This window comes from Linepithema humile, chromosome 1, assembly GCF_040581485.1.
Source record: "Linepithema humile isolate Giens D197 chromosome 1, Lhum_UNIL_v1.0, whole genome shotgun sequence".
NCBI lineage: Eukaryota > Metazoa > Arthropoda > Insecta > Hymenoptera > Formicidae > Linepithema > Linepithema humile.
This window is the reverse complement of record NC_090128.1, coordinates 44,012,042-44,039,472: the sequence shown is the minus strand read 5'-3', so window position 1 is coordinate 44,039,472 and position 27,431 is coordinate 44,012,042. Positions and strand designations below refer to the sequence as shown.

Sequence of the window (27,431 nt, the reverse complement as noted above, 5' to 3'; positions counted from 1 at the left end):
TTACAAATGTATATTGAATATTGGTTTATTATTTAAAACTAACCTTAAAAATGCTTATATATAAAAATTACGTTCTAAAGATAACATAAGATGTAAAAAGATATAATCAATATGAACTTTATTTAATTAACATAATTGTTATTTAATAAGACAGTTTACCTAAATATTCGCCATTCCATTCTTCTGAAAAAGTAATGCATAACGGAGAGTTCTTATTGCATGAGATAAGTTGTAAGAATTCCAGGAAGCTATATACTCTGTCGGTTTATCGACACAGTATTGGTGAAATATTTTATTAGAGATACATAATTCGGCAAAAAGCGAATGAAATAAAAAGTAAATTGATAATTCAAATATTTAAATTAAGAAGCTAATTAAGGGAACACGATTTAACACATAGCATGAACTTAAGTTGGAGGTGGTGCAAATTTTAAAATACATTTTTTCCATACATTTTTATATTAATATTACAGTTGCTTGTGCAGTTCGACTGAATATCTCATAATTTTTTTTTTTTCACGATATTATCATTCAATAATTCAGCGTGAATGATTAAAATGTCTATATTGTACGTTTTGTTCTCGCTTTGAAAGAATTATTTCTCGCAATATTTCTGGACGTCACTTTATTGTACATATATAACCAAAAGACCTTTGTACAAAACACTTTTGTGTGTGTCTCTGTTAACTTTACGATTTACCATCGTGAATTGCATGAAGTAATATATATCTCACCCTCTAGTCAGAGAAATCGGGTCGTTCGTGAAACGTTTATCCCTTATCTTTACGACTATTCTACAAGACAAATTAACTTTCGTCGAAATCAGAGGAAGAAACTTCTACTCGAGGAGAGGACGTTTCTTTTTTACAAGTATATGAAATTCTTGTCACTTAGGATAGCACAAGAACCCACAAATTGCACCAATTCTTTAATATTCTTGAAAGTTATTATTAACCCTATCATGCATCATGTATTTACTGCTTTAAATAGCTATTATTGGCCTTACAATAAATGTCTCAAGCTCACATCCACAGTGAACGTCGTTATATCTTATAAAAGATTTATAATTAGATATAAATTTTATTGTAATCCTAAATAATTTAAAAATAAAACTACGTTCAGTGGAAATGACGTAATTCAAAGGTAAGAAGATCGTGAAGTGTTTATCTAACTTTTCATCAAATTCACGCATGAAAGGGTTTATAATATAATCCTGCGCTTTCATCGATGAATCGCAACGGAGGCTCAGCTAATCATAAGGTGCGCATAAGCTGCAAACTTTTTGAGCTCACAAATGAGAAAATTACGTATGCTGATATTTATCTGTTTTCTTTTATTAAAATTTTATTACCGAATCGAGCAAAAAGACTTATCCACTTACGAAAAAACCGTGCAAAGCCGATTCATTCTTGCGAATGTCCGACCGAGAATATATACACATTATATACTTGTAATTGCCACTACAAGTTAATTAAAAGAAAAGAACATAAAATAGTGCGAGAAAGATAATCACTTAATCCTACATATCGATGCCATGATCGATATATGTCAACGAATATATACATCGTACAGTTAGTTTATTTGATTACTTTAGCAAACCAGCATCCGAAGCGCTTATATGTCTAATAAGAGCTAACGTTAAGACACTTAATCGTTACGCGAGTCAAAAGTGCTCCCATAGGTTCTTTTTTTATTTATGTAATTGCATTTATAGAATTTTTAATGTGTTTCTCGTTGCAAATGGTACTTTTGTTTTAGATGCAAGTACATAGCATTGACAATATCGTCATTTGGTGATACATTTGTTCTTATTTATTTAGAATTGTCAGAGCGTAAGACGAAAATTATATACGTGAAATATCCATTTGAGAGAACGACGAAAATCTACGAAATAAATTTTCGTGAGCGAAAAGAATCATTTCTCGCGCAACGTTTTATGCTTGAATTATATTTTGTCCAGATATTTTGGTCGTATACATATCTAATAAAGTCGATAAAGAACAATCTCTAAAAGCTGCGTCAATGTTGTTAATCAATGAATGATGAATTTATCGTGTCGCCTTACATGCTGATAATTACACATAATTGCATTTACTGATTGCACGTTGCTAACCTTGTCTTGAAAAAGAAAAAAAGAGATGCATAAGTATTCCTATGGCAAAATTAAGTAATAATAATATGAGCAAACAATTCTGTGTGTATATATTGTTATTAGAGAATTCTTTACTAAATTTATACACACAGTATGTCTTATACGCGTATATTTCTCAAATACAATGTGCAATGAACCAAATGACAAGATTGATATCTTATTCTTGTGTGTGTGTATGTGTGTGTGTGTGTGTGTGTGTGTATGTGTCCCAGAATTAAATCCACCTTAACCATTTAATTATGACAATTATATCATATTCTATTTTTCGAACAGAGATCGATATGCTGTTCTGTTTTTTTTTCTTCTCTTAAAATTGCATTGCGGAGTCGCATACTTGCACCCAACGTTCACTGTACAGCACTCATGACTATCAAAAAACCAACAAGCGCATATTGAGGGTTGCATTATTACTCGGTAAACAAAAAGCGGGTGTTGTGTAATACGTGCTAAACTAAAAAAATCGCAATGTAATCGCCCTGATTTCACTCAAAACGCCACAGAGAAATCCTCGACATTCATATGCACAATTTTGATTATCTAATCGCTTTATGTACACGTGTTCGGGCGAAATCAAGCAAGAAAACGTCAATATCTTAACAGTCGATGTATAAAATACGTTTACACATATTACAGAATCTTAGTCAAAAAACCCATTAGCATCCTTGTAATCGACGATGTACGAGCACTCCCACATTCACGCTCGGAGTCGTCGATTTCTTATAACATTATAAATAATCTATTTGCTTCGCAAGATTTATTCTCATACTTCTAGTATGTACTGTCATAATGTAGAAAAAGAAACAAATATATACGTCTTATTACACATTACACAATTAAATGATACATGTTCTAATGGCTTTTCTTTGAGGAAAAAAAAAAAAAAACACTGATGTAAGCTTTGCGCACTTAGCAACGAACGTACATCGACAGAATATAAAATATATACGCTCTACATATTAAAATATATATGAATTAAAAAATTTTGGCAAAACATTTAAATCATATAATCGTCTAACATATCTTATTAAATATACACTTCGTTATACTATAATCTTTGACGAAAAAAAGGAGCTAAAATTAACATTAAAATCAAAATTTATACAATTTAAGACTTATTCAAGATTTATCGATCTAAATAAGTGTTTTTTTCTCTTCACCTAAAATTACATCTATGTGGTTAAATCGTAATAATGTGGCACCACTCTCTCGCTCTTTCTCTCGCTCTTTCTCTCTCTCTCTCTCTTTCTCTCTGTCTCTCTGCTTAGTACGAACCCTGCGATTTTACAATGACGGGTCGTCGCAAATGCAAATTAATAAAAGGGAAAACAAACTATAAGCAACGTGCTACTTTCCGCTCGCGAGTCACTCGCAAATTCTTGGCTCAACAAAGAGACAATTCAGGGCACTTTTTAACTCTGCCTGTCTTTATATAGGCGCTGGACCATTACGTGCTATTTTTTTTAACAGCAAGGATTCAGCATAATGTACAGTAGTATATTGTACTTCGAGATCCTTTACCGATCGATAGAGGATTAGCTCGGAGGATCGGCATTATTCGGGATTGTTCTCGTTTTCGCCGATACGATTTCTTTTCTCGTTTCTGTGTATCTTTTCCTGTTTTTTTCTCTCTCTCTCTCTCTCCCTCCTTGTTTTACAGAATACATAACTTCCATCCTCCTAGACACGTATATTTTTGTACATAGTATATATCATATTCAATGGAAAGTGTACATTAAAATCAACTGAATCACGTATGGTTCACTCACAACATCAAAAATAGACTATTGCAAGAGTGCATTAGTATGTGACACCCTGTAGATTAGTTTATTACTCAACTCAAGGTACCGCTTCCACACATTCCACGACTTTCTTCTCCTGAAGGAGTCTGAGACGTAGACGATATGTACAAATTTTGTATGATATCACAATATCGCTCGCATAAATCTCTGAATCTTTTTTTTTTATTTTTTTTAACTTCTCTTTTTTGTCAAATGCGACTTGGCGAATCAGAGATACAAGTCGTTGATCCCGTATCATTGGACTATAATATTATCGCAGCACATGATACATTTAAGAATCTCGAAATCCGTATATTTGTATATATTCCGTATATATTACATAACAAATTGATCGCAATTTCAAGTGTACCACACGTACATATTGCCTACGATACAGACTCGGCTGTAACTATACTATAAAAAAGCTGCGTTAAGTTAGTTTTATGCTCGACCGCGTGGTTTTTTTCTCGGAGAAGATGCCTCCTCGGTCGAAACAACACCGGTAGTGGCGGCCACGCGCTTGGGACGCCCTGCCGATTTACTACCTTGTTGTATGGGTTGAGCAGAACCTTCAAATCAGTTACGCTTTAATAAAAACTTGTCAATTTGGCAAATCTTGATAACCCAAATGTGATGTATTGTATTATCGATTTAGTAAAAAATATTTTTATGAGCTATATTGCAGCTCATAAAAACTCGTAAAAATTGTAACAAATATATAATTTATTTTAATATCTATATATATATATTTATTATATATTATATTTTATATAAAATACATATAATAAAATTGTTAAATACGTGTATAAAATTGCTTACCTTCGAGTTTTGTTTTTGAAACTCCTCTGGCGTTATTGTTACTTTGCTGTTTGCCGTTCTTCTTCAAATCCAACTTTTTCGTTTCTGCATTACTTTTGGTATCCACCACGGCGGGGGTATTGGTAGTAGCGGGACTGACGGCAGTTGTAGCTGCGGTAGAAGCGGTAGTAGCAGCTGCTGTAGTAGCAGTTATGCTAGTAGCAGTTGTAGCAACAGAGGTAACAGCTGCAGTCTCAACGTCACTGCCTAGATTATTGGCGGACTTTGTGCTTCTGTTTAGCGCTCTCTCCGCCCTGCTAGTGCCTTTTGCGACGGACTTGGCGATGGCCAGTGTTTTATTGACAGATCGTTTCTTTGCACGGCTCGCTTTTGGCGCTTTCCGAATTCGATCCGACTCTTCCTCGTCTGCGTCATCATCCGTAGAACTTGTCACTCGTTTAGATTTTTTGCGCTGATTTGCCTTATCGTGAAGGCCGCCTTTTCTTCTTTTCAACTGAGATTCATCTTTATAAAGTGATAGATCCACTGCAAAAAAACATTGTTTTATACATTATTTATTCGACACAAACTATGTAGTAAACTATATGTACAATGAAATTATTACACACTCGATTATTTTGAAATATCATTACTTACGTCCATCAGGATGTTCTTCTGTAACCCGAGGTTTCTCAGATACCCCGGCCTCAACATCGATAGCTCGTTTCAGGATATTTTCTGTGCGCAGTAATTCTATTCTGGTTAACCAAAACTTATGTTTGTCGACTTTGTTTAGATTCAGATTTGTTAATATACAATCAAAATCTGAAAATTAAGCAATGAAAGATGAAGAAACAAATACAAACAACGTTGTAATACAATAGACAAATGTGTTAATGTTATGAGTGGAAATAATAGCCAACAATACCTATAGTATCATAGAAATCCGGCGAATAAAATTCACCGTTGGTTGTATCTTGAGACAGCCAACGTATGCGAATACGTCTGCTCGACTTATAAATGTTTTGCATGGCTTGGCAGACATAAAAGCTACCTTCAGCATTTCTTACAGCCAAAAATTCGTTCCTAGTAATAAATAATTAATTTACGTTTAGTAAGAATATTAAATTATTTGAAGATTTTTATAAAATGGGATACTTACTTGTAGAAGACGATAAGCTTATCATCAGGAGCCTTAGAAGCTGGAGCTTTGTTAAGGTTTTTCACCAATAAAGCAAATTCTGGTAAAGGACTTTGATAGGGCTGTGTTTGAGTTCGATTTCTTTTAGGTTTATTAGCCCCATCAGCAATCGCAGCAGATGATGCTTTCAAATCTTTCAGTTCTCTTGATTTTCGTTTAGTTGCTGTCTTCGGAGAGGTAGTAATTTTTGCATCAGGTTTATATGTAGTAGTTAAAGTGGCAGCAGCATTATCGCTCACTACCTTAGAAGTTTGACCAGTTATTTTAGGTTTTGAAACTTCATTCTTTACTTGTGTATCTTCTGGCTTGTGTGGAGACTGTTTTGTATGTACAGGAGTATTAATGGCTTTGCCATCTGATTCTTTTGATCCATTATTTACAGGAGTTTTCTTTTCCTCAACTTTATTTTGTGCTGGTACGCATACTGCTATAAGAATATATATATATATATATATAAATTACATACAAAAAATATTTATGTCAAAGAACCTTTATTTATTTGTTGGCAAAAAAATATTATGTTACTTACCAGTATTTATTGGAAGTTCCATTATGGATGTTAGCTGTTCCGGCGGCATTTCACATGGTTGCTCTTGAACAGGATTTTCAGGGCTTAAGTTGTTGTTTCTGTTGGACTCACTCTGCTTTACAACAGCAGGTACTTCTTGCTCAGTTTCTGTCTTTGTAATTTCCACACCATTCGGAATCAATTTCTCATTTTCTGGCTCCTTCTCCATGTTGCTACCTATGTAAGGTGGAGTCTGATACACTGAAGGTCTGTGGTCTTGCACTAAACTAAGTGGTTGACTGGGTGGTTGCAGTGTGACATAACTCAGTCCACTTCCTGTCAGAGGTTTCATCGATCCGGATTCTGATCCTGGTACTACTTTCTGTGCCATGGCATTCATGGGGAGCATGGAATGGCTGGTAGAAGTCGGCAATGTACCTATTTCAGGTATTGTTGATTTTAAGGCAGATGCGTTCATTTTCCACCGCAGAAATAATTCTTTCTATTTATTTATATGAAACCAATGAAAATTTTCTTTATTAATATTTATAGTTGTCATTTATAACTACTTTATTGTTCTACAAAAGGAACATTTGCAAAGGGATATCTAGCGATAAATAAAATAATATTTCATAATTGATATATTTAATATATCAGATTCACGATCTTCGACACATTATGTTAATTATACAATTAAATTAATAGCATATTATTTTTATTACTATTGATTCAAACACAAAAACAACTTTCGTATAACACAATCATTCATATTAATTAATGATTGCTTACTATTCAGCGATTATTCTACTAATTAAGTTGAACATGATATGAGTCTCGTATCTATTGCTATTTGTGAACATATCAGAACAATTAAGAAACAAGAAAAAGAATCATATGATAAAATACAAAGTTTATATAACACAATTATCACTGTAAGTACATTACACTGTCTCACACTTTTCTGTATATTCTTTTAGCAGACCAAGTAATATTATCTAAGCAATATTACAAATATAATCTATTGATAAAAAAAATATCTTTTTCCCGGCACTAATAGTTGAAAAATGCAAAACAGAGGTGATGCATGCAAGAAATAGTGGCAAGATAACGGAAACATTGCGAAAAACGGCGAGAAAATCGAGAAAGGCGGGATGCGAGACAAGTGGATACGGGGGGAGGGGGTAATTAAAGGAGTAAACATAAACACGGGTAAATTTTCGCCGCGGATATGCAGCTGGCAGGACGGATAGCACAATCGGGACGATGCGCTTGCTCAAATTGTTACCTGTGATTTGCGGGAGACAGCCAAATAATAGAAATTCGCTAGCACAGTGAAGTCCCGTGTCCGGGGAGGTTGACCGCCGCTCTTGCGTGCCAACGCACACGGTTAGCTTGTTCGCCCAAACGCTTGGCCGGCACGCAGCAAATCTCGTTCCGCGCTTATCATTTCATGCGGCGTACTCGCGCCATGACGATTATCGCAGAGAAGCAGCGCACAGAATATACAACACGCACCTCTACCAAACAACAAAACCGACGAGAGCGACGAGGAGTTCCGCGCTTCTTCGATGATGGCCCTGGTTTTACCAACGGGAGCAAGCAGGAATGCCAGTCGTTAGATGGCGTCGGTTCACCCGGACGCCGTGCACAATTCGACTCGGTTCTGTCACCGTGCGCTGATTGGCTGCCGATAAAGCTCTATTTACAGAGTATTTATGGCGGATTCATATTGTATTCGATGTTTCTATCAATTATCCAATAGAAGAATGTGTTGTCTAGAGATTTTCTCTATCACCATATTTGTCTTACAAAAATAAATCTTTTCATTGGATGTTGGAAATTGTATATTGAATGAGAAGTGCAGTGTGAAACTAGCATGATTTTTCATTTAGTACGTTTGCGCGATTCAGAGAAAATTTGAATTACATTTTTTACAAGTTATGTGTTTTAATCTGATTCGTAAAAATTTTGTTGCAATTAAAATCTTTTTTTACAGCATAGCGCAATTTGGCGATGATAATTAATCTGAAATTAGAGAACAACTGAATATAATTGGGGTATATTTTGACAAACTGAATTTAATTATTCCTCAGTTATTTTTATTTAATTATGTTTATGATGCTAACATGGTTATAAAATTATGTTAATTATTGAAGCTGCGAGTATTTTTATTGATACAGCGAGTATTTTTCGAAACAGTGCAATGATATTGTGCGCATGCGCTAATTAGCATTTCCGTCCGTGCGTAAATTGATCATTTCGAAAGCATTCTTAACCTCTAATATTTGTGTATAGACTTTAAATAATCGTCAAAAATTTATTAAAACACATCGGTAAGAAATAATAATGTTTTGTTAAATTGTTAAAATTGTGTTACATTGAAAATTGATAAATTTGTATGTGCTGCTAAGATACAATTAATTTAAGGTTATATAAAAAATAGCCTATATTAATGTTTAATGTACTAATGTTTTTCAAATTAATATTTATAGAAGTCAAAATGAATATCCCACCAATTCAACAACCAGGAGCCATGGGAGTAGGACAAATGGGACAGCCATTAAATCCTCAATTGTCACAGAATCAACAGCAGGCTCAACAAACGCAGCAACAACAGGTGCAACAGCAACAGCAGCAGCAGCAACAGCAGCAACAGCAGCAGCAGCAGCAGCAGCAGCAGCAGCAGCAGCAGCAGCAGCAACAACAAACGCAAGACAAATTGGATAACATCTCTAAAGTGAAATCTCTGGTCGGACCTTTAAGAGACTCTTTAGCCATGGCTCTTAAAGTTGCAGCACAGATATTGCATCACAATAGTTTGGTTGACATAGGATCTGCGAAATGTATAGATCACGCTGATAATCGATTTAATAAAAACATGGAGGAATTTTATTCCATTTGCGACCAAATAGAGCTGCATCTGAAGACTTCTGTGGAGTGTTTATCGCAAAATTCCAGTTCAGTTCGATATCTACCAATGTCTGTTATAACATCACGCACTGATACAATGAATACACAAGAAGGACCAGCACTGTCTTATCCACAATTCTTGATGACTGTGCGTGCACAAGTGCAATATGCTCGTGAAATTCATGATGCTCTCATGTCTCATGCTCGCACAATAGCATCTGGTGAACAACCTTAATTTCATGAATTTATTTAGAGAAATGGTTCAGATGCATAGTAAGATATGATGTTATAAAGATAGAATGAAATGTAACAAGTATGATCCTATGTCATTTGTAATAAGTTTTTTTGATTAATCATAAGATAGTTATTAAAACATTTTTTTTTAATTGAAAGATAGTTATTTAATAAAATATATATATTTATGAATTAGAAAGTATATTTTTATTATGTAATGAGTTGTGTATATACATATATGAATACAAACATTTTACAAGCATACATGTGTATATATATATCCTTAATCAGATGCAGAAGACCATACATGTAATGGATATAATAGTCGGTGTAACAATGAAAGTAAAAATAGAGTCATTTAAATCGTTTTTGAATGTTTTTCAAATAATAGCATTTGTATCATTCACTATAGGTAATGCTTTTCAGTAATACAGCAATCTAATACATTCAAGTATACTTTTACATAAAATATCATGCTCTTGACTTGTGAACTTGTGCAGCAAGCATTTATTATGATTTAAGAATTTCTTGTATTTAATAACGATACAAATCCATTATTGCACGGGAATGTATGTGAACATCCTTCAGGCGCCCTGAAACGAACATACATCTCTACATCGAATGTTTTGCGAGTTTAGAACCGTGAGTTCTACGACAGAATAACGCCGTTAACGTCTCATTAGAGTTCCGTGAACGACGTTGCCTAAGGGTTATGCGTTTTTCCGGAGCACGATTAATCCCGTGCCGAAAGTTGGCACGTAGCAAACGGCGGTAACTCGGAAGCGCGCCTATCCATAACAGTTATCCGCCGCTGCGATTTGCGGTCACGTATGGAAATACAGATCAACCAGAGGGGGCCGGAAGGCGTGCAGGAAGCGCTACTGTCAGTTGGATTGGTGTTTCGGAACGACGCGCCGTGCGATCATTCGAAAAGGAAGGACCACCTCTGTTCACCATATTTGGCAAACTTTCCCTAATATGGTAACGTCTACTTCTAAATATGGGAGCCGGGGACGCCCTCTCGCCGCACAATGTACCACTGCGCGCTCATATTCGCGGCTGAATATCGCTGAAACGGAAGCGCGTCCGGGCGATTTGTCGATCGGTCAGGATAATTGGACGATCGCGCGATTTTTCGATATCAATTTCGGCGCGGATCCCCGTTCCGTTGCGGCTGTGGCATTACGACGGACTAGTTTTTCGCGGCGTTGGCGCTCCGTGGTGGGGGCGCGCGGGCCGCACAGCACAGCAACACGCGGAGGCTCGCCGCCGCCGCGGTTAGGCACGTAGGTCAAGTTACGATACTCCGCGCGCGCATTCAGTTCGCGGGGAGCGCTCGTGCGGTGCGCGTTATTGTCCCGTGTTCCTCTAGATGGTCGATCACGTGGGAGACATTGCGTCGAGTTCCGCACGCGATTCTGTGGCGAAAACACGCCACCGTCGTGGGGAAGGGAATAAATGTGCGTGCCGACGCCGTGATGGACAACCCTAGCGGCGGAAGAGACGGTCGGTACGCGAGTCTCGGCTACAACATGGGGATGATCGGGAGCGATGCTGGTGCGGAGATCTACGGCCGACCGTCCACCTCCCAGCTTGCTTCTCAAATAGGCCGCGGTGGCGCTACTATGATGTCAGCCGCGGGCGCCGCGACGCCAGGCGTCGGCCCCGTGCAACGGGGTATCAAGCGCACCACGTCCGACGTTTGTTACGGCGACGACGGTAATAATCCGGCTGCGCGGCAGCAAGCGCTTTCGCAAGCGCAGGGCATGTCCGCCGCCGGCATGCCCGGTGATTGCGTGCCTGACAATCTCGAAGAGTCCTTCACGAGTCTGGGTCAGCCGAAGAAGTCGCCTCCCTCGAACGGCAAGAAAACTAAGGGCCGGGTGAAAATTAAAATGGAATACATCGACAATAAGCTGAGGAGGTACACCACGTTCTCTAAGAGGAAAACCGGCATTATGAAAAAGGTTTGTATCGTGTAACACTTACGCATACACATCACACGACACACGCGCGCTCAAACTCCGGTTTCTCGCTCTTTAAAGCGTGTAAAGCAATAATCCTCGTCAACATCATGTGTTTCTTTCGTGCTTCGAAGCTACGAGAAAGAGAAAGAATGCATCTAAGCTCTGTGGAAAGAGTGAAACATGTCTCGTGCATAGTTCTCTTATCTTCGACACGTGCTCATTAGGGCCGGTCGCTTGCATCGTGTTATTGTAATTAGCCTTTATCTAATTAACTTTGTACTTTGGTCGGAAAAACAAAGATTAATTTGAAAAAAAAATCTATGTAATAATTTAGTTTCTGTGTCACCTGATCTTATTATTTTATCGTACGTTACGCGAATTTTATCGTATTTTTTTGATCGTTTTGCATTATTTACGGAAAAAAAAAAAAAAAAAAAAAAAAATTCCACAGAGTTTTGCAGTCAGAAAAACTAAGGATATCGGCACATTACATTGCGCCATTCGTGTAAATTTTCAATTAATTATTAGGATCTCTTATTTTTATAAAAATAGACAAAATTTAGAATTGAATTATGAAATCAAGAAAAAAAGGAATAAGTAAACCGAGCAGATGTTTTTGAACTAAAAGTTGTAAAATTATATATATATAATTATTACCTATAAACATACATTAAATATTGTTTTATATTTTTCCATAATTTAAACAAAACACAAGCTTTCTCTTTTTCTCTGCTTACTATTCTATTTTAATGATGTTCTCATATGGTTTATTATAAAATATTTTAGAAAACACAATATATATATATTTAATATATGTATTTCTTTGAGTCGAATAGAAATTTAAATTAAGTTAATTTTAACTAGCTACAGAAAGGTGACTGTTTAGAACTGTCTCTTTCTTTCTCTATTTTTACTGCTTAATTTTATATTCAGAATGGTAATTTTATATGTTTTGGTTAAAAGATTTATTTCTAAAAATATTTAGTAGCGGAATTTATAGTCTACAGTATTTTTCATGTTTATAATGTGCAGTATTTTAATGTCCATATGTAATATGTTTTTTGTGATGTATTTTTCACAAATAATGCATTTGAATTGTGTATTTTAATATAATTAATTGAAAAAAAATCTTTATTACATAAATATAATTATAATCATTTAAAAAGGAAATTTTTTAAATTTGATGACAGACTATCTTTATGGAATATTATATCGAAATCAATTTACAAATTATAATAACAATATTCCAGAATTGGCTCTTTCGATTATCAGTCCAATAATTACAATTTATTATTAAGCTAAATATGGAGCCAAAAGCTGGGTCTCAGTGCTCGAATCTTATGTTTACAAAGTAAGAAAATAACATTTCGGCCTTGGGTTTAGATCATTTTCAGTGTAGACGATTGTCGATATTTTTTTAATACATCAAATTGAAATATAAACGCAATAAATTATTAGAAATTAAACGCAACTTAATTCTACCGATTCCAATTCAGTTAAACGCAATTTATAAACAATCTTATTACAATTAAAATTGTTAGATTTTTTAACTTAAGACGATGTAAAAGTAATATTAACAAAAATATTAAATTAGTAAAATATTATTTGGGCAAATAAAAGTTGAATTAAAACGATCCGCACTCTGAATCGATTAAATTCAATGTTCATGATTTTATATTTGATTAAAGACACGCGATGAAAATTATGTTTACAAAGAATAATAACTCATTGTTACTGATTATATGTTATTTTAATTTTAAAATTGAACTTTTAGATTTAAATTAGGTATCCGTCAGATTTATATACATTTTTTATTACTGTTGAAACAATTTTAGGTTGCTTTTATAGAAAATATCACATTATCTTAATGTCAACTTATCATAATTTTTAAAATTTTAGTTTAATCTAATTAATCTAATAATCTAATATTACTTTGTTAAGTATATTATATGAAAGTTTTTTTTGTATAAAGATTATATCTATAAATGACGATTTTTAGTTAAATTAGAGAAGGCTATTAAACGCATGTTCGATTTGATTGTATACTTAATCTGAGACTCGTATAAGCAATTAATGTTCATTTAACACTCATTCTCAGAAATAAATCGTTGGTGAGAAATAAATTTAATTTTCATTAGCATTACATTCTTTTAAGATATTTATTTTTATCGTAAAAAATAAAAATCATATCATTAAGAAAGTGATAATTTTTAATTTTATCTAGAATATTTGAATAATTCTAAGTGTTTTATTTAAACTAATTGAATTTTCGCTTTTCCTATTCGAGCTATAATAAAGATTCTATTAATATTTAAAATATTAAAAACAAATTTTATCAAGAACAGATAATATATTCCTAGAATAAATCTAAATAAACAGAAACTTATCCTACATGTTACACAATAAAGCAATGTTGTCAGCAATATAAAAAAATATCGGGACGTGAAACGAACTGATCTATTAACGAACGAGTTGATGAAAATATTGATTTAACATTTGCAGGCGTACGAATTGTCCACGCTCACCGGTACACAGGTGATGCTGTTGGTGGCGAGCGAAACTGGCCACGTGTACACATTCGCGACGCGCAAACTTCAGCCGATGATCACGAGCGAAGCGGGCAAGGCGCTGATCCAGACGTGTTTGAACAGCCCGGATCCGCCGCCGTCGGGCTCGTCGGGCGATCAGAGGATGTCGGCAACCGGCTTCGAGGAGACCGAGCTGACGTACAACATCGCCGACGACGAGCAGAAAGTAAGGCAACTGGTGTACGGGTCGCCGCACCACGGTGGCTCGCTGCACGCCGGCTACCCTGGTACCGGGCCCGGTAGCGGGCCAGGAGGCGGACCGACTGCGGGGGCCCATCCGCCGCCGCCGCCGCCGCCGGGCTCGCAGCACGCGCCACCCTCGCACGCGCAACACGCGCATCTCATAGCGCATGCACATGCGGCGGCCGCCGCCGCATCGCCGACCTCACACCTCGTGCCGTGCTCGAGCCCGGGCCCAATGCTCGCCGGGGGTCCCTACCAACAGTCCTGCCCCTCGCCCCTGCCGCCTCATCACGCCTATCATCCTCACATGTCGCACTCGCACCCTCAACGGTAGTAGTACGCGTTTGCCGCTTGTCAACCCTCCGCGCTTCATCCTCCATTCTCGTCGCATTTCGTTATGCTTATAGGCGTCACGCCGGAGTGGTCGAGTTCGCGTCGGGCTTCCGCAAACGCCGATGACGTAAGGTCGCGTCGTTGCTGCGAATCCGAATACTTGGAAGAACTTATCTTGCGCCGATAGTAAATTCTGTCGAATAGCAAGCGACGCTCTCTTTTCGACGAACTCGGCGGGATCGAAAATGAGAATAGTAACACTCGAGTTGCCCGATTTGAAGGAGTTTGTGCAATTTACATTATGTATAAATATAACGGTTATCGCGTTGTTATTCTGCGCGATGATGCTCAAATTAAACTTCAATTCGGTTCGAATACGAATTTTAGATTTATCTTTGATAATGAAGACTACAGGTTTAAAAACGCAACTGACGTTTAATTGAATCTCAGTAGCTGAAAAAAAAAGATAAATTACATACACTCAAAAAAATATTTCGCTGATGTAGTTAGATTTTTAGATATCACAACAAGAATGTATTGCTATTTTTCGTATCTGTGAAAACATTGTTTGTTACATATAGAATTTATAGCAGTAATGTTCTAGCAATAGCTTCTGAAAAATTTAGATACCATTGCTAAATGTTATTCATTGCATGATCTAACACGTGATTGATCTTATATAGATAGGCGCTTTAGAGAAACTTTCTTTTTAAAGTTCACGAACAATACAGATATATATTCTGTTTCTGTCATCTAAACTGATTAAGTAATTACATATGCAATATTACAATATTACAATATTACAATATTACAGTTGCTAATCACTTATCTGTTTTAGTTAATTTTTTACACCTAGAAAATTTTAGCTATTATTGCAAGATCATTTTTTTGAGTGTATAAATGAAATTTATGTTGTATGAGAAATTCTCGACGTTTTTCCATCATGTTTAAATTACAAATTTGTATTCAGATGTTGATTTTGAATAATTAAATTTGTTTTCTCGGAAAATATATAGTGCACGACTTAGCGCGTGTCGGCCCGAAATGCGCGTATGATTTTTAAATACGGGGAAAACATCTTCGGATGCCGTATACTACTGACGCAATTATAATATAATTATAATATAGGGCCTAATATGATTGGCAAATGTGAGACGTAGAGTCATGTATGGTATTTATGAGATTATATACGATAGTCGCGAAAAACAATTGGTTTTGTATTACGATTGAGTATTCTTCAGCGTCGATCGTATACGGCCGACTCTCTTCGTGCGCGCAAATCTAGTCCAAAATCGACACGTACTTAAATATATATATATATATGTGTATAATATATACGTATATATTGTTATTCGTGCATATCAATGAATATCTCGATCAAGCATCGCGCTTCAAACGACTTTGCGTTTTCGCGTGCGAAGGACCACGGAAGGGTGGAGACGCATTATCGTTGAAGCGCGGAAGGATAGTCAGAGCGCTTCCCGCGGATGAAAGCACAGTGACTAAACGCAAATTTGCCATTAGCACTTCCAAGAAGCGGCCGGATCACCCGCGATCGACGAGATCTCGGGCAGATTGTAAGATCCGACGGAACGGTGTCTCGGTCTCGTTATGGGTAGATCCGTGTTCTACGCAAAGTCCAAAGTTCGGCGTGTTAGATAAAGTACAGTTAGTTTACATCGATAAGATCGATCATCGTGCGATAGATATTAAAATCTGAAAATAAATATCGTTATTAATTATTTTAGCGTAGGCTATATTTTAGATACATAGAGCATAGTATCGTGTGATGAATTATCCGATGACAATAGAGAGTGCAAAGCAGTAATATTTTCGATACTCTCTTAGCTTCGTCCGACAGCTCTCTCCGTTTTCTCTCTCTCTTTCTCTCTCATTTTTTTTATTTTTTTTTTATTTAACTTAAATCATATTTATTGAAACAATCGTCGATATTTTTTATTTATTAGAGAAAAGTGACGTGTACATACCATTATTGTAAGCCGATTTTAATCCATAGCGGACGTCTTGGTGTTTTTTGTCGCGTATTTTATACGAGTTGTGGACACTTCGCGAGGGACATTTGGCGAGCATTTCTCCGTTTATCCGGTTGAGCAAAGACCCCTGGCTCGTGAAATCATTTCACAACGATGTCCTACCGAATCGGTGGCGTGGGTGCGAGTCCGGGCGAATTGGCGGTGCACGCTTGTAGTATTGTTGTGCATTTCTTTTATCGAGTTATCGCTGTGTGCCTCGTCCGTTGTTTCTTTTTTTCTGTATAACGTGTTGTGTGCCGCATGTATATCTGGATTATTTTTTTCTCTCGTAGAATAAGCAGGTAGTACTTAAACTACCCCTCAATTTAATCCATTTCCGCCTTGTTTTCCTCATCCTTTACATAGCGACACGCCGCTCCGTTCATCGACATTGTGCATGCTAAATGTGTGTATGTATTGTTTGTTGATTTTTTGTATTATATTCAGAAAAGAGATATGGGGAGACGAAAATATAAGAGACGAGTAGAGGTGGGAAAGCCGAAAGCGAGGCCTTAGACCCCGATCAGATATAGCTGTATAGCTAGAAATTGTAATTTATTTTCCGCGCATGTCGACATGCAGAAAGTACAAATAATAATAATACCGATCACGATTTTCATATTAATTTGCGAATAATGCGGCTTTCAATAATTAGTTTGTATCTTAGCATTTTTATGTACATAGCATATTAATTGTAAAATACTGTGATAATATTTATATATTTTTACGTCTTATATACGCACGCGCACACACACATACACATACCTTCGTCTTCTTCGAATATAGTCCTTGCGATCACTATAATCGTTCAAACCTTATTATTTGAATTTTTTGCTGATGCCAGGTAGGTATCTCTCTCAAGATTACTTAATTTAAATAATTTTTATATCACTTGGAAGCAAAAATCTTCGTCGGTTTGCGCGCTAATATTTATTTCTGATCTTTAAATAAAGAGTTTCGTGGAAGCAGTAAATGATAAAAAAATGCATGTGTGTATAAAATATTTCTTCCGAAATGTGCAGAAATTGGCAAACTTTTTTTGTATTATGTGTGCAGACTCAGCGAGTCTCTGACAATAAAAGATTTCGAATTACTAACATCGGTAAACGAATAGAATCTTATTTCGTGTTTCAGGCACGACCGACATATGCCTATTTTTGACAATCTGGTTCGGGATATATATAGAAACTCAAAAACATTCCGCAGTATGTTAGGAATTCCTTTATTTCTAACGGTACGTTTTAAAATCATCATAAGTTATGAAATCGAGTGCAATATCATTATCGAAAATAGTTATGCAACGTCGTTTGAAGTTTGGAGACGAAACAAATAAACGAGGAAGAAGCGTAAGGTAGGTTTGCGATTCAATCAAACAGAGAGATAATACGTAACATATGCATAAAAAAAATGTCAACTGGCATTGATTGTGATGTCGGTGATTTCGATATCGTATCGATTAAAATAGAAAAATTTTAAAGATCGAACCATTAAAAAAAATCATCATAATAAAATAGCAGATGTGTGCTGTTTAGCTTATTATACACATGCGGTGAACATATAAGTTATATCGCACATTTTTTTTAGCACATGGCATTAATAGTAAGTAAAGCAGATTACGAATATTGTATCCCAAAATACAAAACAATGCGTTTGAATGTCTTCGTGATTTCATTTTACGCCAATCGACATGGGCACTCTATCCAGTTTTTCTGTCAAACTTACAAATGGCAGTGCGAAATGTTTATTTAAATGAGAAATGCGTAGTTTCGCACAGCAAACCACTGTCTTTTCTTTTTGCGTTTCTACAACTTTCGAGGGTAAAGCTAAATAAGGATTGCATGTGATGCCCGTTAAAGAAAGCGCGGGTCAGGAAAAAGCGGAAGTAAAAGTTGAAGGATGAAAAACGACTCGAGAAGAAAAAACGTACTTTGGTAACAAGTATTCGTCTACATATCGTTGGAGTCCAATTAATATTCCCTGAAATATTTTTAACGAATTTTTCCGTGCTCTCGATCGCGCTGATAACGCTGGACGGTGCGCATTCTCGAGATTTCATTTACGATGCGCTTATCGCGACAGAGGGTCATGCATCCCCGGAAGCGGATGTGTGTGCGGAGCTTTCGATGCCGTGATATCCGGCATTTCGACGATTATCGCGTGGTTCAAGCACGATCTTTGATTTAACGGCGTAACGATACACCGTGGACACCATTGGCCATTCGTACGTTCGCTGGGGATGAAGAAGGCGAGCATCCAGGTGTATCGCTTCTCGTACGTGCGCGCGTGCAGGGGAAAGAAAGCAGAAACGAGAGAGACAGAGAGAGGGAAGCTCATGATGTCCCACGAGGGAGAGAGAGAGAGAGAGAGAGAGAGGCCATGCAACTCGCGCACGCACGCACGCACGTACGTACGTACGTACGTACGCATGCACGCACGCATGGAAGGTGGAAGCGGAGTTCCATATACGGTCACCTTTGTCAAAGCCCGGTTGTCGCCATATACAGGCAATGTTCGCGATGGCAGACACTTATATAGAGCCCGACTTGAGAGTCAGGAATGTTGCTTTTTGTCGCACCTTCTCTACACACATACACGTATGCCCCCGCGTGGTGAACGGCGGGGTACGGAAAGGAGTACGAATAGTCGGAAGTGAACATCGCTGGCGAATGAGCGTCGTCGATTCGACGGAACCGTGTGCGAGCTTCTTGAGCTTTCCAATTGGGCATCCTTCTCTCTTGCGGATAATTCGAGCGGAGCGCAACCATATCATCGGATCAAACGGCGATTGTCGCAAATTGCGAGCTGAGAAACGCGCGTTCTCGTTTACGTCATTTGCTTTTAATTAAGAAACCTAATTTATCGTATAATTGCACGGCCGCGCATTTGCCGCCTGTGTTACTGCTAAAATGATACTAAAAATAAAGATGTTGACAAAAAAACTGCACTTTTTATTCATTTCCGAAATAAGAAACGAATTTGCGAGATATCCGCTACTTGTCGCTGCGTGTTGGCAAGAGCGCACGTATCCGCGACGATCGGCGAATGCCGCCTGAACGTCCTCGCGAACGCCGGAAATTCCGTTGCGACTCTTCCGCACAAAACGGCAGCCGTGGTTTCGCGACTTGGGGGCGCGGAAGCGCCGCGGGGAAATGGTTTCGCGCGAGGCACGCCCGCCGGAAAGGGTCGCGAGCGAATTCGCGAGAGAATCTCTTTTCTGCGAGTGCGGAGTCTGCGAGAGATGGCCATATAAGGAGCGCGGCCAAGCTCGCGCATCTCTGTCCGCTAGGTAGGTAGGTAGGTAGGTAGGTAGGTTGGTAGGTAGGTAGGTAGATAGATAGATACGCACGTACGTTTCGCGATACGCGTGTTTCTGCCCTTGGTCTCTCGGCGACGATTGTTCGCTCGTTGATATTGCCGTGAAACCGATTCGTCGACACGCCACGCGCTAATCCCGCCTCCCCCCGTCCTTGCCCATTCGTCCCGACGAATTCGCATTCGGAAGTATTCACGCGATAAGCCACCGCTCTTTTTTTTTCATTGCAGGAGGACGGTGCGTCGCCCAGGTCCGATATCTGCGCCAACGAAAGCGACGCCGATACCAGCGACGGCGATTCTCCCGTCATCTCCAAGGATCCTCTCAAGAACAATCACTCGGGTGAGTCTCTGACGCGCGGCGACCCGCGGCGAGACGCGAGGATTGTTTAATTACGCTTGGATTAGAAATTCGAGAAGATTTCTCGCTTCTCATCCTCCCGAGTCCTGGGACGCAGTTTCTGAAAAATTCACAGGCACGAATCACTCGATGATATAAGAAATTTATCATTTGCATTCGAAGGAGAATATGAGCAATGCATAAGATTGGCTCTGATGACAGACTTATACAATTTCTAATTATATTTAATCGCATCGTTTCCGTGCATTTTTTCGAACAACGAGGTTTAAGTCTTCACAGAAGAAGCGAAGGACTTGCGAAACTTATCAGTCACATGATCACGCGGACTAAACCATATTACGCAGGCACGATTATTAGCTGTACGAGTTTGTGCGAGGTTCCAGTTAGATTAAGTTCTGCGGTTACGTCGATTTTCTGTTATTCATGGCCGTGATTATTCATGATATACCTTTCGCTGTTCCAAATGGAGAGGCAGACCTCCTACGCGGAGGATTTTTAGAATTTTAATGCAACGTTCGTTTTCAACGTTCTATGACTTTTATTATGTTGAAATTTGCACAAACGTGTTACGTTTTACGTCAGCATATATCAATACAAATAACTTAACTGCGGTCGATTTCTCGTAGCATTCTCGCAATATTTTTTTATCAATTCTTTTGCCTCGAAGAACAAACATATTTATTCCTCAAGCGTAATCGAGATCGCGATATTAAAATTAAAAAAAAAAAAAAAAAAAAAAAAAAAAAAAAAACGAAATTGCGACGTCAAACGTTTTAGCGACTCGAATCACGCCGCCTCTTTCGCGCCATACGAATGCTAATCGCGTTTAATTGTCGTCAATACTAATCGCGTTTGATTTGATCGCGCGCCGATAATGAACAGATGGTCGAGCGTATAGGTGAGTGAGTAGACAGGTAAACACACCGGTGGACGGCCTCCGAGAGGAGGCGGTGAGACGAGGAAGAGGAGATGGTGAAAGAGGGAGCAAAGCGTGAGAAAAGGTGGGAGAGAGAGACGGCCGAGGGAGGAAGAGAGACGGGGAGGGCCGTTTAAAATGCGAAAGGCGTGCGAGCGATGACGGGGTTATCCGTGTAGGGAGTCCGTAAGGAGTCGCGTACGGTCGGCGATGACCAAACTTAGACGACAACCGCGTTGCCTAACTGGGAAGTAGGATCCGGTCGAAAGCCGCTCCGTCCGCGCGCGCGCTGCAAGAGCGCGCCGATGCAGGTGTACACATAAATATCGATGCTAATGTGTCGCGTGGATGCCATTCTACCCGCGGCCGCCACCGATCGCCGTAGCGCGATCGCGACGTGCTTTTTTTCCCCCGCGATTCCGCGCTAGCCGGCCCGGATCGCTCTCCATCACGTATCCCGATAATAATCCCGAGTCACTATGCTTCCCCGCATTCGAAAGCGACGAATGTATAATACATCCCTGCGGCATAACGAAGGCGCGTGCGAGAGATCCCATTATCATGGTCGAATGGATGGACATGCTGCGCGAGTCGCTTTAATTAGAAGCATTTGTTCGTTTGGATAACGGAAAGCGCATGCGAGAGAATTACGATTTGTTTCCCTCATACGGGCATGCACGGCCGTTTTTGCGAGGGTTTTTGGGTACGTTACTTGATGCCAATCTAATGAGCACTAACATGTAACGAGAGATGTGTATTTTTAATCGCTTTGCAAAAACCAACAGACGCGTGTAGCTGAGTAAATAGGATGGAATTCATGAATGCACCATATGAAGTAACATATGCTACAGATAATATACATATAACATTTGTTTTTAAATATATACATATGTGTGTGTGTGTACTTAAAAGAAATGTGTGATATTAACATAAACTCATGCCTGTGTTTTCTCGTAGAAAAGATTAATTTGCTATTTAATTAGTAAACTATGGAAAAACGTATTACAAGCAGAAAGCTCAAACTTAAATAACATTATTATCGTACAGTTTTTTTTTTTTCGGAAGGATACCTTTTAATATTAATATATGAAGATCTCTAATCTTGCTACCAATCGATAATCTTGTGGTCGTAAGAGAGATTGCAATTTCCAATTATTTTCTTTTGTCGACGGTTCACTCGAAAAGTTATTGCATTTTGCAGAGAAACATACATATGCAACAGCAATTTACGTTAGACATGGAAATACGATGAATCAGGGCGCGCACATTCGCACCTGGCTAATCAGAATTGAAGTCGCGACTCTGTCATCACTTCTAAGTTTTTTTTCTCGACAATGTGTGTCTGTGCCAAGAGCGAGAAATTGAGTTTAACATGATGTTTCACGCCGATACTCATTATTTTCATAAAATTCTTTTCCACATTTCACACCGTTTGTATATTCCATCCGTTGTCGAACATGTGTCACGAATAATTTCGCAGAAAGGACTTGTCACACAATTCGGGCTAAGGCGTACGTAAATTTGTGTTTGCGACTGCAAATCTCGACATTCTCTCGCGATAAATTTCCCTCGCTCGTTTAATCGCCGGCATTACAGTTACTCACACGCTCAATTCCTCTTTGGTTTCCTAGGAAATGTGCCTTCGTTCTCTGCAGGGATTATGTACCAGATGCCTCAGAGTGTCATTTATTCGCCCAGTCCAGGGGTCTTGCTCGGCATAGGACAAAACGGGCAACCGGTGCAAATATCGCAAGACGGAGGTAGGTTTCTCTCTCTCTCTCTCTCTCTCTCTTTCTCTCTCTCTCTCTCTCTCTCTCTCTCTTTCTGCCGCCGCGAAGACCGCGTGGTTTACGCAATATCGCGCCGCATTCACGCATTCCGAAATACCCTTAGAAGAAGTTCGCGCGCTATTTGAGAAATCAGCTTTACGCTCGCGGAAATCGCTCACGCGCTTCTCTGCGTGTCTGAATCATCGACAACATCCGGAGGATAATTGCGATCAAGTGCGAGATTATTATGACTAATAATTTTGCATAACGTAAACTGGTTATTACAATCGATAGCGTGAAAATAAACGCATAGCGCTTTACACGTGTTAAAGTGTGTAGCAATCGAGATTACGTAAAAGTAGAGAAGAAAGCACGTAAGAGGTAAATGTAATCAACGAGTGATAAGTTAAGGATGTTAGATAATCTAATTTATAGTTTTTTTTTTTTATTTCCACCGTTCTTTAATTAATTAATTAATTAAAGACCATTTAAAGTATAACGACCACTCTAATTCCACGCTATCGATGCACGAGTGATTTTTTTTTTGAAAACGTAAAATCGAAAGTGGAAAAAGCGATCGGGCGTAGAAGGGAGGAGTCAGAGGCAGGCGAAATACTATCATAATTCCGCAACGGTTTCTCATTTGTTTTTCCCTTGCGACTTCCTTATAGGTGCAGTGGCATCGTTGGCGAACTCGTCACAATCGAGCCAGCCGTTCATCACGATACCGCTTAGCGTCGCGATGAGCGCGGCGGGATTGTCCTTACCGGTGACCTCCAGGATAAGCACCAGGTCGCCCACAACGACAACGACGACGATCACGACGGCGTTGTCCACTTGCGGCGACCTGCCGTCCGACCTGAGCAAAGACCGGGAATGATGCGAGACTTTTCCGACGGTGACGAAAGTAGTTAAGCCTGCGCTTTCTTTCGTTACTACAGGCGGAAATCGTAGTCGCGTGTGGAAACGAATGGCGAAAACGACTTACGGATCTCTCGACTGTTTCTGGACTTGTGATATCTCCACGTCCGGATAACATCGGGATGAACAACCATGGTCCTTCGTAAATTGGGATTCTTCGTCTTCCTTCGTGTTTTTGCTGGACACTCGATATCTGTACGCCCTTCTACTAATTGAGATCGACAACAGAATCCGCAAAATCAATACTCAATGTGAATATAAAATTTTGATAACAGGACGGCAGGTGTATTTTACCTAGATTTCTAAAGTAGCTAGAAAGATTGAATAATGTTAGAAATGACTTCTTATATTAGAAATATATCTGCAAAACACACTGGTATGATAAAACAGTGATATGGCTGATTCTATTTAAAAGATAAATATTTTGAGATGTAAGTCATTGCGTGATAAATTTGTCAATTGTGAAAATTCGATATACACGTTTTTTCAAGCACGAATAAGATTTTAAAATGGCATTTCGCATAGACAGTGGCTGAAATATATACCTTTTTGTTGATTTATATCATTTTTTTTTCTGCAAGCTTTTAAACTTGTTTTTATCAAAATCGACATTTTTGTACATAATTTTGAAGAATATTGTAACTGAACAATGTAGATTTTATATAAAATTTATTAAAAACTAAAAATTATTATTGAAATCAAAAATACACATTCTTGTTTGAAATCTGAAATTTAAGTCCAGTATTAGATGTCCGAATTGCGCCTAACAAGCACACATATCTGGCGATAATCCAGATACGCGGCAAGTGGACAGTTTGGTTAATACATGTTTTCGAGTATTCGAATTATTTTACAACGCAGAATAGACTTGAACTTCTCTCTTACGTGCGAAATATACATATAAATATCACACAATCATCTACCACCCCCGTGTGTGTGTGTGTGTGTGTGTGTGTGTATTCGCTATCATAATACTCCTAATCCAAGAATCGCACTATAAATATCTGAATGGCCGGAACGAAAAATTCCTCGCACGTGTTAGACGGACTTCAGTAGTTTATTCCGAGAACGGCCACAGCCAATTATATGAGACTGATACCGCATACGAAATCCAATACCCGTTGTGCTTAGATTGTTGCATCAAGTGCATTGTTTTAATACACTGCATAATTAATTTGCCGTGGCACAGTTGCCAATTATTTCGACGAGAATTGATTTGGTAGCATGTACCAATCTCAATCGAAAAAGCAATTTTTATTCGAATAAATTATAATAAATCGTGTAATGTTATACCGCAATACCATCGAAATCTTTTAGGCCATGAGGTTAAATGTTTTGGTCATTTTCTACAAATATTAATATTTCTATTAATAGAAACTTTATTTTGCCTCAAAATTTGGTGTTAATATCACATACACATATTACGACTTTTATGTGAAAGTAGCAAACTTTGTCGTTGCAAGGTAATATTTGCTATAACGTTAACAAGCTACAAACACCGCAGGTGCGCGATGCAGTTGCGATAAAAAGAAGTATGCGTCTGAGGAAGCGCAAACAACATTTATGAAAATGGATGGCAACTTTCCTCCCAAGTTTTTATTGAGCTACCGTTCGAGCGATATCATCTCGTTGAAATACACGTTAGCGATATTCTTAAGAGGACAGCAAACCCGAGTATTTTGCCAATGATCAGTGCCAATAAATTAATTCTACTGTATAGATTGGCAAAAAATTCGATACGCGTAAATGTAACATTTTTTCCTAGCTACGCGGTTTTTTGTAGTTGCACTTGTAAGAGTTTAGTTAAAATCTTTCAAAATTCATATTATATGCGCAAAAGCAAAGTGATTCTTATTTCATTGTAATGAGTTACATGAGTTAATGGAGAATTAAAAATTAATTTGCTGGAATAAATATTTCCTCCAATCGATGTGTTCCACTAAAATTTTTTCAACTATATAATGTTGAATAATACAAATATAAAAATTGATTATCTAATTTCATAAAAAAAGAATTAATTCACTCTTGCACATATAACTTTAGTTGTTTAGCCATGGTTTTAACATTTCTACGTAAGAATGTATTCGAAAAATCATAGAGTGTCACATTACTCTCGTTAGCCTAATTTTTCTTTAGAATTGGCTAGGATTCGACAAGTGGAATATTTACATAAAAGCGAAGCTATTATCATTACTAAAATCAAATTAAACTAGAGAAAATATCATGTTCCATTTGTTGGTGTAGACAGAAATGTTTAATTACAGATAGATTTCACTGTGTTAAAAATGTGCAATTCCCGACGAATAATCGACATCTATGATATACAACTTCAATTCATCTTCTCGCATCAGAAGATCTGTGAGAGAATAGTTTTAGTTATATCGTAATTATTATAAAATTATAGTGATGCTCAGACTAATGGAATATGATATCTCCGATTCGCGAAGATAAAATGATGAGTAACGTCTTATCGTTACGGAATATTGTAATTCGTGAATCTGCGTAAAATATAGTGCAATAGAAAACACTCGAAATAGACTACACAAAAGATATATAAAGTACATGGAGAACTTACTGATTGCATTTGTTGCATCTTTGTTGATATTATATGATCTCGTAATGAATCGGCGATTATTAAATTGTGAGCAATTTTGCAACAGCGTTGCAATCTCGACGGAGATCGATCGTAAATTTGCAGGACTGGAGGTCTGGCGCAACATTAAATACCTATATGACAAAATGTGCAATGTTAAGAACTTTCAAAGTAAGGCGCGATTGTTATTGTTTAATAGGCTTTAGCATAATCTAACTCACTATATGGACAGATTCGTAGTATGAATAAAATAAAATAAAGTATTCTTTTGCAGTGTAACTTAATGAAAAATATGTCTTTTATTTTATTCATACTACTCGCTTGTAAACACTTCACGCCTAATGTTATATTTATGCTTTAGATGTATCAGTTTTTTTTGTTTCAATAATATACAATGGGTTATATAAAATGTTTATTGTACGTGATTGAAGACACTTACATTATTAATTTAAATTTTCAATAATTAGCCGTTAATCGGAAAAAAACAAGATCTAAATGAATTATAAGGGATTTGGAATAATCGCTGAAAAAAGCTCTATCATTAAATATGTAAAAAATTAATGAAATGTCGTTTGAAAATTTCATCAAACGGTATATAATTATGATCACGCTGATTTGCCTAAGATATTTTGTATAAAAAATGTAAAATTGCGAACGCGAGCGAGGAATCCCATGAGACGGGTTATAACGTGTATATTACGTGACTTTATCTATTTTATATATAAATATTATATATATAGATATATAGAGATATATACAACTATAACTTTTTTATTACTTCTGTACTGAAATACCGCAGCGTGAAGAGTGTTTGTAACGGAATGGCGTAACAAATGAAAAAGAAAAATATAAATTCATGTGTTTTCTTTTTACA

The 27,431-nt window shown here is 37.6% G+C and overlaps 3 protein-coding genes across 8 annotated transcripts; 2 read left to right on the top strand and 1 right to left on the bottom strand.

Moving 5' to 3' along the window:
* Nucleotides 1-608: 608 nt before the first annotated feature.
* LOC105678178 (serine-rich adhesin for platelets-like) lies at nucleotides 609-8,074 on the bottom strand. 4 transcript variants are annotated; one of them, XM_012377285.2, is made up of 7 exons: nucleotides 7,723-8,074; nucleotides 6,459-6,939; nucleotides 5,891-6,353; nucleotides 5,657-5,814; nucleotides 5,386-5,553; nucleotides 4,750-5,274; nucleotides 609-4,499 (listed from the first exon to the last, which is right to left on the bottom strand). In XM_012377285.2, exons 2-7 carry the CDS (start codon nucleotides 6,913-6,915, stop codon nucleotides 4,372-4,374), a joined length of 1,899 nt encoding a protein of 632 aa, XP_012232708.1. In that variant the 5' UTR covers nucleotides 6,916-6,939; nucleotides 7,723-8,074; the 3' UTR covers nucleotides 609-4,371. The 4 variants fall into 4 exon arrangements, with proteins under 4 accessions (XP_012232708.1, XP_012232710.1, XP_012232709.1 ...); XM_012377287.2 differs by having other exon boundaries at nucleotides 609-4,515; nucleotides 5,891-6,356; nucleotides 7,723-8,072; XM_012377286.2 differs by having other exon boundaries at nucleotides 5,891-6,356; nucleotides 6,459-6,875; nucleotides 7,723-8,072.
* A 539-nt stretch (nucleotides 8,075-8,613) lies between these two features.
* LOC136996977 (mediator of RNA polymerase II transcription subunit 29-like) lies at nucleotides 8,614-9,843 on the top strand. Its single transcript, XM_067347013.1, has 2 exons — nucleotides 8,614-8,770; nucleotides 8,930-9,843. The coding sequence occupies exon 2, from the start codon at nucleotides 8,938-8,940 to the stop codon at nucleotides 9,580-9,582; it is 645 nt and encodes a 214-aa protein (XP_067203114.1). The 5' UTR covers nucleotides 8,614-8,770; nucleotides 8,930-8,937; the 3' UTR covers nucleotides 9,583-9,843.
* A 601-nt stretch (nucleotides 9,844-10,444) lies between these two features.
* On the top strand, nucleotides 10,445-27,410 carry LOC105678153 (serum response factor homolog). 3 transcript variants are annotated; one of them, XM_012377249.2, is made up of 5 exons: nucleotides 10,451-11,548; nucleotides 14,051-14,302; nucleotides 20,229-20,340; nucleotides 22,906-23,034; nucleotides 23,715-27,410. In XM_012377249.2, the coding sequence occupies exons 1-5, from the start codon at nucleotides 11,060-11,062 to the stop codon at nucleotides 23,921-23,923; spliced, it is 1,191 nt and encodes a 396-aa protein (XP_012232672.2). In that variant the 5' UTR covers nucleotides 10,451-11,059; the 3' UTR covers nucleotides 23,924-27,410. The 3 variants fall into 3 exon arrangements, with proteins under 3 accessions (XP_067203101.1, XP_067203102.1, XP_012232672.2); XM_067347001.1 differs by lacking the exon at nucleotides 22,906-23,034 and having other exon boundaries at nucleotides 10,449-11,548; XM_067347000.1 differs by lacking the exons at nucleotides 20,229-20,340; nucleotides 22,906-23,034; nucleotides 23,715-27,410 and having other exon boundaries at nucleotides 10,445-11,548; nucleotides 14,051-18,340.
* Nucleotides 27,411-27,431: the final 21 nt, after the last annotated feature.